Below are 13,437 nucleotides of genomic sequence, written 5' to 3'. Positions count from 1 at the left end.
GTTCCGTGGTCCAACACTGAGGTGGAGACATTTCTTTGCGTGGTTGCTGAGGAAAGGATACAGAGGGAACTAAATGGAGCGACATGAAATAAAAAAAATCTATCACGCGCTTTCTGATTCAAGGCTACACACGGGTACCAAAGGAGTTTCCAACAGTGTCGAGAAAAGCTGAAAAAGCTCAAAAGTTATTATCAGCAGGTCAAGGACCACAATAGTCGGAGTAGATCAAACAGACAAGACTAGAAGTGGTTCCAACAAATGGATGCAATTTATGGTCAGCGACCGGCAAGCAATGGGAACACAACTGGTGTTGTTTCGGCCACTACCGTGTTGGAGAGTGTATTAGTGGATGGTGAGAGGATTTTCATTTCTATAATAACTCCATGAGTTATTATTTGGTGTAGAGAAGATAATACATAAATAAGTAATAACAATAATAACAGCTAGTTACTGATGGATGATGTCTTCATACTCTTCTGCATTTTGTGTGACCGTCAATGTCGGCTAATATCAGTTAATATCAGTTAGCGGTCGAACCGCTTGCTTTCTTTTTTTATTTTGTTGCTGAAAACTAGCCACAGACGAAGTAGCAGATATATTGCCTCTAGGTCCTCCATGTTGTATTTGCCGCGTTGTTTTTTTTTTTTGTTTTTTTTGTTTTTTTGTTTTTTTTGTCGCACACATTACTAACGACACAGTGATTTCGTACAAACCCCGCCCATTTTAGAGCGGGTACTAAATGGAAAACAAACAGGACCAAGTTGAGATGAGCTGATACTAATGGAAAAGAGGCATTATTTTCACACTCTCCAGTGGGCTTAAGTAATCTATGTCAGTTTTTTTAATTGAGCCGGGAAGGAAAGGGTTATTTAAACAATAACCAAAAATTTTAGTTGCGTTTTTCCCTGATAAGGTTTAAATACTTATAAAAAATAGAGATTTTAGATCAATGGAAAGCCTGACTATTCATCTTGGCAGGTTATAACTTGTAGGGATCCTGGTTCTGTGGAATGAGCAGCACCTTATGCAATATTTTCTTGTCGGTATTCCTTCTTGTTTTGACATTCAAGTGTCGCCTGATTGGGATTGTTATGATCACCGTGGTGTGGGCTGGTTAAATATGCAAAACTGACTGTGCAGGTACCGAGCCAGGATTGGTAGAACTTCTAGCAGCTTTTCAGGGATTGGCTGGAGAGGACTTTATTCCTGATAAAGACGTGGAATGAAGGCAGAGAAGCTGCTCACCCCCCTCTCTTTCTGATCCACCACAGCTTGTCCACACAACAGCACTTAGGTAGGCCACGTGTCCGGCTCTTAGGAGTGCCATTTTCCCTTTTCTCTTGTTTCTGTTACTTCAGGGAGGTAAAAAATGTATTTATTTTGTTTGACATGGATTATCTCCTCTTTTTCAGGTAGTTCTGTGAATTATTTTAGCTCTGTCTTACCCTGAAGTCCGGTAACTCGTTAAAGCTCCTTGTGGTTTTAAAATGTTTGTTAATAAAGCTTACATTATCTCACCATGGCTGCTTGGGACATGAGGAAGAAGAGATGATTGGGGAAAAAACGGCTTCTAATTCATATACAGACATATTGGCATGAGATTGTGGAGCCACTAGTGATTCCATGATATCTCCACGATCCAGACCACATTCCGACCCAAACACCTGCTGAGTCAGCATGGGCTTGCTATATGTGCAACACAACCATGCTGACTGACCTTCAACAACTCCTGGTTGAGGAATGGGATGCCGTTCCAAAGCAAAATGTGGGCAAACACATGACCAGCATGAGGAGGAGGTGCTAAGCTGTTGTGGATTTTCCACACTATTTGTATCTCTACGATGTAAAATTATTAAAGTGTAAAAATTGCCAAAATGTGTTTTGATTTTTTTTTTTTTTTTTTTTGCTTATTACATTATTGCAGAGGATTTTGGGATATTTTGGCAGGCATTATTAGCTAATTTTGCTGGATAGCTAAGCCCACAGAAGCACTGACCTTACAAATTATATCTCACTGTAAAAGCAACTCATCAGGCTTTTAATGATGTAAAATGCAGCACCAGTTGATATTAATAGAGTGGAGACATAATTAACCAAACCCAAGTTTCTTTACCTTTTGTGCAGAGTTTATATGGCATATCAGGGCTTATTATAGCTTGTGTGTGAATATTTCATACATGAATTTCAACAACTCTGACATCTTTGATAGCATACTGTGAGAATAAAGATGTCGGTTTCTCAGTTTAATAGAAAATCAGAATTGTGAGTTTGTGTCAGTGTAGATTTATTTGCTGCTAAAAACAAGAGTAAAGCTCTACTAAGGTTTTTTTTTTTAAGTGGGAACTATTCCGAGTTATCATTTTCTATGATTTCCAACAGAACACAGACTGACAGTGATATCTGACAGTCACAGATAGGCAGGAAGTCCTTGGAAAAGCAAGCAGCAGACTCACTCACAGATTGAGTGTGAAGTCGACGGACTGACCATCTAGTTCAAGTAATGTCTTCGAGACGCACTAATGTGCTGACTAACTGGTTGAGATGACACACACACACACACACACACACACACACACACACACACACACACACACACATAAATCCACAGCACTGAGGAAATGGTATCATGCAGCAGACGGGTTAGTCGTCTAAGAATAGATAAAAAGGAGGGACACACACAGAGCATTCTGGGAAAACACACAGAGACATAGTGTGACAAATTTCTGGCAGATAAGTTACACGTGCTTCATGCTGCTATAAGAACAGAAAACCCCCTCACACACACACACACACACACACACACACACACACACACAAAGCCTTTGATGTCCAACAGCATAATTTTTGAGCTCTTTCATATCACCACATACAATAATTCACTTCTTGGCCGTGGATGCTTCAAAGCTACATCTCACAAACCAACTCCCTCAACCAGCTATCTCCTTTTACTCCACATGGCCAATTCTATGAGGAGGAAAATTCGCACATTATCTGTAGCCAAATGCTCTACAAATATCAGAACAAATCAAGATAAGGCCACGTAACTAGCATCTCACTCTGCCTCATCGTGTACAGCAGATAATGCTGGAAGGAGACAGAGACAGACAGATTTATTTGTCCTTGTGCTGTAATAAACAACATGTCTGAACCATGACATCAACATACCGTGGAGCATTACAAATTTTATCAGGCCAAATTCTTATTTCACACAATATATTCTCTTGGATGAAGAAAAGCTTAATGATGAGCTCCGTTTAAAACAAAAAGTGAAAGTCAATTAAATTCACGGTTAGTGAAACAGTTCTTCATGAACAGTCAAACGTCAGACTTTATGGCCATCTGGCCAATTATTTCCACATCCTTCTTTCACCAACATGGGCTGTGGTGGTAGTTACAAACTCTGCAGAGACATGAGCTGAATGTTCTGTTTCCAGATTAAATTAATCCAACTAGGGTTTCTGCTGAAGCCACTGACCGAACTGAGTAAAGTGAGAAGAAATGGCTATGAAGCACAGGGTGATATGAGCAGAAAGATTTTTAAATCTTGTGCGGTCACAGCTCATAAACCATGTATGCATGTATATACACACATATATTATTTATATATATATATATATATATATATATATATATATATATATATATATATATATATATATATATATATATACACATATATATATATATATATATATATATATATATATATATATATATATATATATATATATATATATATATATATATAATATATTATATTATATTATATTGTATTATATGAAAATGCAGCATTGCAAGATGCAAAGCTTTGATTTTTATGGCTTCCTTGTGACTTATATAATGTAGTCCTTTTTCAAAGTTTTGGATGGCTAAAACTAAAACAATTTTATAGAAAGGAAATCTCCCAACATCTGCTCCCGACTCCTGAATTAAATCTCCATGTGAATTAAATTAAATCACCAACATCATGAAGATTTGACTCAACTCTCCTCTAAACCTGAAAGCTTGTTTTCAATATTTCTCAGTGGTTGTTCAGTTATTCACCGGATGGCAGCCTCTCTTCAACACTGCAAAAAACCCAAATTCAGAACTTTACCTATTTATCTCCTAAAAGTGACAGCTTCATCCTTGTAAACTAGTTCTGCAGGTTTAAAACTATGAAGGCTCAAAACAGGTAAACGGTAAGCTTCTGCAAGACAAATTCATTCCGATAGGTGTTCATGGAAACATCACAAAAATCAGAAAACATTTAAAAGCACAAATTATTTTCAATAAAATGGATTGTAGCTGTATTATTATGTGCATTCTCCTTTTTCAAATGAATTTCCCATGTAAGACCATGCAATTAATTCAGTTGTAATATGCTTACAAGAGGCATAGTTAATGTGATCGTATTAATGGCAATTTCAATAAAAGCTCCTGTGTGTTACATTTTTAATTACGTTAATTTACTGTCAAACAAGCAGAAAAACTATTTATACTTTCAATATCTAATTCTAAAATTTGAGGGTGTTGAAAAGGGGAGGCTTTTGTTGTAGATAGACAGACAGACAGACAGACAGACAGACAGATAGATAGATAGATAGATAGATAGATAGATAGATAGATAGATAGATAGATAGATAGATAGATAGATAGATCACAACCAAGACTACTGCGTGTGTGTGTGTGTGTGTGTTGCCAGTTTTCACTATGACAACAGCTGCCAGTCGCACTGGGGTGTTGTAGGCTGCTGCTGGCATTCACACACACACATTAATACACACACAAACAGTGCTCACAAATCAATAATGTTTCTATTCCTCCCCCTTCACATGCTCCAACACAACAGGGCCACACCAGAGGGAAATGCACGCAAAGTGTGTGTGTGTGTGTGTGTGTGTGTGTGTGTGAGAAGCTGTTTGTATCATCTGTGATTGGGGTTTAAATGCTACTGCTTTGTGTGTATATCAGCATTGTAACGTGGCTAACCTGAACAAGTTACCACAGCATGTGTATGCTTATAGACCCCCTATATGTGAATTTTGCTATTAAGCCAACAATATGGCTTGAACTTTGACCCCTCTGTTTGTTTACTACTGCGTTTCAGTCTGCAAGCCCCCTGCTAGCTTCAATGTAATTGTTACAATGGCGTTAGCTTTCAACATATATAGTAAACATGAGAATCATGGAAATCCAGTCCAGATACGGAGTATAACTAAAACAGTATATAATATAAACAGACGTACATAAATAAATATGCTAGCCTTTCCTGCTCTGCTCCATACCCAGTCCCAGCATCCTCTCCACTCACCTATACGAGGTCTGCTTTCTGAACGCCAGTCCCCTTAATTTCTCCTCCAGAGTCTCCTGCTCCATGTCGGGAAGACTGCTGAATGTATCGCTGCAGCAGCCCACAGCAGCTTCCTCCGAGCCAGCTCCGGACTCCGAGTCACCCCCGTCGGCTCCCAGAGAGGCCAGGCGGCCGCTGAAGCCCCCTGCTGCCGGGCTGATGTGGTCCTTAGCTTGGGGGTCCATGCTGGTCGGACCTAGCTGTCTCGCCCCGCGCTGGACCCCCCGCTCGGCTTGTGACGGGACACAGATGCCGGTGGTGAAAGGGCGAGAAGTGGAATATTTGCGGTGAGGAGAAGAAAACAAAAAATGACAGAATACAGCGTGAAGGTTTAAAGCTGCTTGACCGCTAAGGTCTCTGACCGCTGAGCGCGTTCATCTGCAGCAGCCAGGTACGGCAGCACGCGCAGCCGCCTGGACGACAGACTGAACTGCACGCACGAGAGCCTGAACCAACTAGCAGAGAGCTACGTCAAGCTAACAATGTCACCACGGAAACGGGACGTCTAACGTTCAAAATTAAACCCAACCATTTCTGAAAACATTCACTAATGAAAAGAAGAAATGGCTCTGTTATAAACTGTAAAGCACATTCTTTTTATTGTATTTATATTTGATTCATAATTTAAATAATTCAGCTATTTAAACAAGGGCGGTGAAAGACGAGTCACCTGGGGGCAACGCCCCCAAATTCTGACTGCCCTTCTCCCCAGCTACCCTCCCAAGAAAAGAGAATCAAATTCACACAAATACTTACTTTAAAAAAATTTAAAAATTTAACTGGGTGAACTTCAAATACTAATGTTTAAGTTAATAGTCCTGTATTGTATGCTATTTTACTGTACTCGATCACAGGGCCAGATTAAAAGTGCACAGGTCCCCGGGCCCAGAGTGTTCCAGGAGGCCCCTTCCCCACCGCAACATTGTAAAAATTGTGAATGATACATTGTGAAACGACATTTCTAACATCACTCTGCCAGTGGTACCAATGGTAATACACTAGACACTGTGGTGTAACTATCTGGCTTTTATGTACATTTTATTTCATGTCCAAACTGCTGGTGTTTGCCCTATGTGGGCCCCAAGTGGGCGTGGGCCCCTGGGCCTGTGCCCGTAATGCCCATTGGATAATCCAACCTCGGGAACACCCATAAATTCTGACTGCCCTTTTCCCCAGCTCCCGTCCCAAGAAAAGAGAATCAAATTCTCACAAATACTTACTTAAAAAATTACTTCTAACTGGGTGAACTTCAAATACGAATGTTTAAGTTAATAGTCCTGTTTGCTTTTTTACTATACTCGATCTCCATAAACAAGCAGCATTAAACCAGCATCATTACACCAACTGCTTATGTGGGTGATAATATACTTTTGCCATAAAGTAACAAGAACCTTCAAATAAATAAGCAGCTAAACTAATCATAAAAGTTTAAAATTAAAGTCATGCAATGCAGGATTATAGAAGCCAACAATTGTTTATAAACAAGCATACATCCCTGGTTGTTATTACACATTTTGCTTTGCTATTTTTTCATATTAGATTAGTTCAGTTGCCACAAACAGGTATCCATTTTGAAATAATTTTTAATCAACCTACCACCATACAATCATTTTAAAGTACCAAATCTTTCAGGCATTTTTTTTCCATTTAAATGGGATTTTAATGTGAATAAGTAATTTACCATTACCAAATCAAACCCAGGTGTACTGACACTACTTTAGCTTCAGATATCTGATATATTATGAGTTGTATATATATATATATATATATATATATATATATAAAATGTTCAATTAGTTTTATTTTAGTAATCATGCACATAGCAAACATCCTGTTTGACACAGTTCAAAGAAACCTTTATTTTTAAAGGGAAGGCTGGAAATGGGGAATTTGACATTCTGCGACATGACAAATGTTCAAAACCCGAAAAAGTGGGAGCTGCTATGAGGGCCGAAACAAGAAACATATTCATTTTATGTCCTTAAATTCAGCACAAATCCATTTATTATAATTCTTATCTGTCTGCACATCCATCCATACATCCATACATGCACCCATCCATCCATCCATCCATACATCCATCCATCCATCCATACATCCATCCATCCATACATACATACATACATGCACCCATCCATCCATCCATATATCCATCCATCCATCCATCCACTCATCCTTCCACCCACCCATCTGTCCCACAGGATGAGCAGTGTGGCATTGTGGGACATTCCCTCTCCTCCTTTTGTGCAGCATCATCATCAGTCAGAAAGTAGGGCAGAGGGTGAGTGCACTCCCACAAACACATGTACGCTGTCAGTATCTCACTCTGAGTCTCACACACACGCACAAAAACACACACATGCACACTCATAATACATATGCTGTGATCATGGAATCTGTTTACCATAAAATCATGATATTGATATAATTTCTCTACTTCCTACACTACAGTATTCAGTAGGTTTGCATGTCAAACATCAGGCCACATCTGCCAGGCTCTTTTTGTGCTTCACTGCTTTAATCATCATCCACTTCAAATCACTGCTGACCTAAAGAGCCTATATCACTCCTACCATGAAGCATCTGTCTGTATTCAGTGAAATTATTCAGCTGTGCACATAAACTGCAGATAAGCAGTCATTCCAGTTGGCAGCATTTTCCTCGGAATTTCAAAAGAATATTGGAATTGTCTGTAATCTAAAATACATCTATTTACAGCCCTAATTCCAAAATGGAAACAAAACAGAATGCAGTGATAAGTAAATCTCATAAACACACATTTTTTAATCTGATAAATTTAAAGTATTATCCGATTTTGAATTTGATGGCAGCAACACATCACAAAAAAAAGCAGAACTTGGATTGTATTTAGTATTATGTAGAATCTCCTCTTTTCAACTATCTGTAAACAACTGGAAAGTGAGAAGACCAGTTGCTGCGGTTGTTGGAGAGCAATGTTGTCCCATTCTGATCTGATCCAGGATTCTGGACCTTCATTGTTGCATTTTTGATTGTTTAGTTAAAGTTAATTAGAAAAAATAATAAGAAAAAAAACAAGACATGAAATGAAATGACAGATTTTAAAAGTAGTGGAGGGAAGCATAAGCATATCTAATCCAACATTTCTCTATTCTGGTCCTTTTGGGGGACTTGGATGTTTTAGTTCCTTCCAACTCAAGCAACCCTGACTTCAGATGAATTAAATTGCTTGTCAAGTTCTTTTGAAGCCTGCTAACAATCCATTCATTTGAATCAGATGTGTTAAAGTAGGGTTACCTATATAACATTTAGGGCAACAGTCACTGAGGACCAGGACTAAGAAACACTCATCTAATGTCACACTTCCTCCATTTTCCATTAAACCAGTGGTACTTAATCCTGGTCCACGGGGCCCCCTGCCCTGCACATTTTATAGGTAACCCTACTTTAACACCTGACTCAAATTAATGGCTCATTATTAGGCTTTCATAGAACATGGTAAGCAGTTAAGTTAATCTGTATCAGGTGTACAGGAGTTGGTGTGAACTGAAACATGCGGGGCAGTGGTCCCAGAGAACCAGGGTTAAGAAACATTGTGATAATCTACAATTATTACAGTCATTATTGATCCAACAGTCATACTTATTTTCAGGGGGGGGCTGGACTTTATCCCAGGAGTTACAAGGCCTGGTACACCCTGGAGTGGTAGCCAGTCTGTTCCACAATCTCTTATCTTATCTTATCTTATCTTATCTTATCTTATCTTATCTTATCTTATCTTATCTTATCTTATCTTATCTTATCTTAGCTTATCTTAGCTTAGCTTAGTCTACTTTAGTTTAGCTTAGCCTATACACGAAATGGTGGTGAAGGTCTGGACTGCAGCAAAGTTTTAGGTTGATAAAACTCCCTCCCTCTCTCATCAGGTTTCTGCTTGTAACAAACAAGCAGATAACCATGAAAAGACACCCGTCCTTCAGCTGCTGCATCTGTTTAGTCTCTGCAGCTCTGAGCTGATTTCAGTGTTTGACTCCCAATGATGCCCATTTGCGAAACTATGAGACAAACTGAGTTAGTGTCACGTAACATTTTACTGTACTCAGTTAAAGTTTATGAATTATTGTTTTCTTGAATAATCAGATTTTTCAAAGAAACATTGAATGCAGACAAATACAACTGAATTTAATAAGAAAAAATATATTTGCTTCAAAGGTAAACTAAGATTTGAGCAGTACGTCGTCCAATGGAAGCCGTCTCACATCCAGTTTCAGAGACAATGGGAAAGTTCATTTTAATACTCAAATATTGTTGATGCAGGCTGACTGTGGATTTAGCAGCAGCTGAGGAGAGGGTTGGAAATGAATGAGAGAAGGAAAGTTAAATATGATCTTATGGACTCAGACCTGAGTTTCAGCATCACAAGATAACAGTTGTAAGGTCAGCCTGTTATCGCTTAAAGAACATCTGGAGGATTAAGGACTGATGTGTCAGCAGGATTTACGCATTTATCATCAGTAGACTAGATTACTGTAACGGTGTCCTTACATGTCTCCCTGAAAAGTCCATCAGACCTCTGAAGTTAGTCCAGAACGCTTCTGCAGTCCTCACCAAGACCAGGATGACAGATCAGACACCTCCAGTCCTCAGATCTTCACACTGGCTTCTGAATCCTGCTGTTAGTTTATAAAGTACTGAATGTTTTAGGACCAAAACACATCCAGGATCTTCTGGCTTGTTATGTACCAACCCGATCCCCCAGGTCATCAGGGTCAAGTCTGCTTTCTGTTCCCAGAGTCCGGTCTAAACATGAAGAGGCAGCGTTCAGTTTGGGTTGGGGTCCCAGAAACTCCCAGAAACCTGCAGGTCTGCTGAAACTCTCAGCTGTTTTAAATCAAGGTTTAAAACATTCATCAAAACCATTTTTAATTCCTTAAACTGGAACTTTTAAGTCTTTATTTAATCTTATATCTTTGTCTTTATTTTTTATTATATTTCTTATTAAAGTTTGTTTTAATAGTATTTTGTAATGCGTCCTGCACCCCGCTGTGATGCTTTCAATAATTCATGTAAAGCACTTTGAATTGTTTTGTACATAAATAAAACAAATAAACCTGCTTTATGTTTGAACGTAGGAGTAATCAAATCCTTCTCTGTTGCTTTAAAAATGATACAACTTGTAACTGGAGTGATTGTTGTTGTTAGACCTCTTCTGAAGGTTGTGATGGTCTTGAATTCCCTGCATTTGTACGTTATCTGGTTGTGGATCAGGAGATTTCAGACATTTCAGAAACGGTTTTATGACCTTTTCAGTCCCTGATGAGCAATGACAACTCTTTGTCTGAACTCAGAGGAAAAGTACACTTTCACTATTGTGAGTAAATATATATTAAAAAAAAACTTTAATTGGGCTCACATCAGGACATATGTACAGAAAACCACACATCTATTCGCAGTGTGAGAATCAGTGGAAGTGTTTTTATCCCTAGTTAACATGTTAGGAGCATAAAAACTGTAAAATTATTTCATAACTGTGACTTTTAACTTTAAAAGATTAATTTTTATCTGACAAATGTGACTTGTCATTTAATCATTTTCACTTTTATCTCACAATTATTACTTTAAACCTCATAATAAGGACTTTTCATCCCATAATAAGGACTTTTAATTCCATAATAATTACTTTATGAATCATAATTATTAGTTTTATTCCCAGAAAGAATTATATCTGAAACTGTGACTAAATCTTTTTATTGACTTTTTTCACATAAATGTTATTCTAGATCCCATAAATATGACTTTTATCTTAAAAATATTACTTTAAATTTCACAACTTTGAGTTAATGTGTGCCTAATTTCCATCTACAAATGACAGAAATGAGCTTTTACCTCGCAAACTTGCTTATGAAGTTCCAGTTAGTTATACTGACTTTACAACACACCAACATGTGCTGGAATTCATTCTTTCTGTGTTACTATGCGGGTAAGCTGCTAGACTGGATAGTCATGGGACTGTTTCACTATGCATTGTATGAAATGTTACTGATGATCTATTTTTAGATCCTTTTTGTCACAACACAGAAGGTCCAAGTTTCTCTGTCAACCAGGGTCTTAGCCATGAAGCCCCTGTCTGCCTGGTAAGAGTTTGAGCTTAAAGTCATTTAAACTGCGAGAGAAACGCATTGACAAAAACAAAAGAGTTTAAGTTGCAGGTCCAGCAGAACCTGCTGTAAATCATGAAGTGGAGGTAAAAGAATCTGATTTCTACATATAAAGGGTTTCAGATAATGCACTTTTCTAGAAATCTCAAACATTTTTGGTTGTCTGCTTCTGCCTTCCTGGTGCTTATTCAAGTCATCTGACTGATCTGATGGCCTTCTCCTCTCCAGCCTGCCTTCCTGTTTGTTTTTAACCCTGCTTGGCTTCAAGCAGCTCTGAGCCCATTTACTTCTCAGAAGAATATCTTCTGTCATCCCTTAGTTGCGAGTTGCTCACCTGTCATCGCCAACACCATTTGCTCTGGAAGGTCAATGTTCCTCAGGTCAGTCAAGCTCTGTTTCTTCTCAACGGGTCTCTATTTCTAAGAACACTTGCTGGTTCTCATCTTCACCTCCATCGCTCCAGCAGCTTTCATAGATTAGAGCGGCTTGTAAATTCTTGACTAAGAGTCGCATGGTTGTTTACCAAAGAGTTTGGGTCCTGCTTCTAATAATAAAGAAAAAAAAACATCATGTTAACAACACATACAAAGAGACCAAAAACCAGGTTTATAAAATCCTGCGTGAAAACTTGACATCAACTGTGTCTGTACCTGTACACACCTGACTGAAAGTAAAGGCTCATTCTCCAGCTTGACAGGCAGTTGATCTGAATCAGGTGTGTTGCAGTTGCAAACATCTAAATCAAGGCTACTCAACTTGTCCCTACAAGGGCTGCAGCCCTGCAGGTTTTTAATTGATCCATAATCTATTTTATTTGAGTCTGATGTGTTAGAGAAGGGAAATATTAAAAATTGAGTAGCCATGATCTAAAACATCCAAGGCAAGAAGGAGTCCTCCAGACCAGAATGGAAGTGAGGGCTTTTTAAGGTACCTCCTTTTAATAATAGTTATAATGATTATAATTGTACCTATCTGATATACTGATTAATTTATTGATTGAACATTTTTAATCTCACAGTGGGAAAATTCATGAAATTGATTTTGTCCAACTCTTAATTTCCGATACTGATATTGATATTTTTGGAGAAAGTTGTGCAAAACAAAAATATCTAGAAAACTATGCATGATATTGCTTATATTTTGTCATTTTGAGTGAGAGGAGACGTAGCTGAAGAGTTTAATAAATATATTACGTGCATATTGTGTAAAAGTTGTGTCATAAAAAAAGTAAAAATCAATAACTGAAATGTCGACAACAAAAGATAATGTGGGACATCTCTAAAAACAATAATAATAACTATAATAATGTTTTATTTCAGACATAAAAGAAAGAAAAGTTATCTTTCTTGTCTGTTTTCTTTCTGTCCGCTTCCCCCCACACAGCAGAGGCAGATGGCTGCCTGACCTTGAGCCGGGTTCTGCCGGAGGTTTCCTTCCTGTTAAAAGGGAGTTTTTTCCTTCCCACTGTCGCCAGTGTGCTTGCTCAGGATGGGAGATTGAGTTGGACCCTCCAACTCAATCTGTTGGTTTCCTTATATAGGCTATTATGAATTGGCTTTCATTGTGTTTTTTCTGTCTGTAAAGGGTCTTGAGATGTCATTGCCGTGATTTGATGGTGTTTAAATAAAGATTAATTGAATTGAAAGATCCAAATAAAAACAGTACATACCAGACATTACACAAACATAAAAAGACTAGTCTGATGCTAAATACAATGCATAGAAGAAATGCTCATGTGCTAGTGTCCTCTCATACTCGATTTGAATCTTTTTATGCACATGTATAATCAACACATAAAACTGTACATACATTTTTGTAAAAGTGAGCATTGTGGATTTTGTTTTATATTTTCAGTATGAAAATGACCAGGATGTGGCGTCTTTAGGCCAGAATTTGTTGCTTTTAGGATCTGCTCTGCACCAGTTTGAGACGACAATTCAGAATGTAAATGCTTCAACTTGAAACAGT

The 13,437-nt window shown here is 38.1% G+C and overlaps 1 protein-coding gene across 1 annotated transcript in view; it reads right to left on the bottom strand.

Moving 5' to 3' along the window:
• dgki (diacylglycerol kinase, iota) overlaps window positions 1-5,586 on the bottom strand; it is a 105,771-nt gene extending 100,185 nt beyond the window's left edge. The window contains exon 1 of the mRNA XM_079262898.1: window positions 5,294-5,586. Coding sequence (XP_079119024.1) covers window positions 5,294-5,517 — 224 coding nt within the window. The 5' untranslated portion in view covers window positions 5,518-5,586. The remainder of the gene's footprint in view (window positions 1-5,293) is intronic.
• Window positions 5,587-13,437: the final 7,851 nt, after the last annotated feature.

This window comes from Telmatherina bonti (assembly GCF_933228915.1).
Source record: "Telmatherina bonti genome assembly, chromosome: 23".
Lineage (NCBI taxonomy): Eukaryota > Metazoa > Chordata > Actinopteri > Atheriniformes > Telmatherinidae > Telmatherina > Telmatherina bonti.
This window is presented reverse-complemented; position numbering and strand designations above follow the sequence as displayed.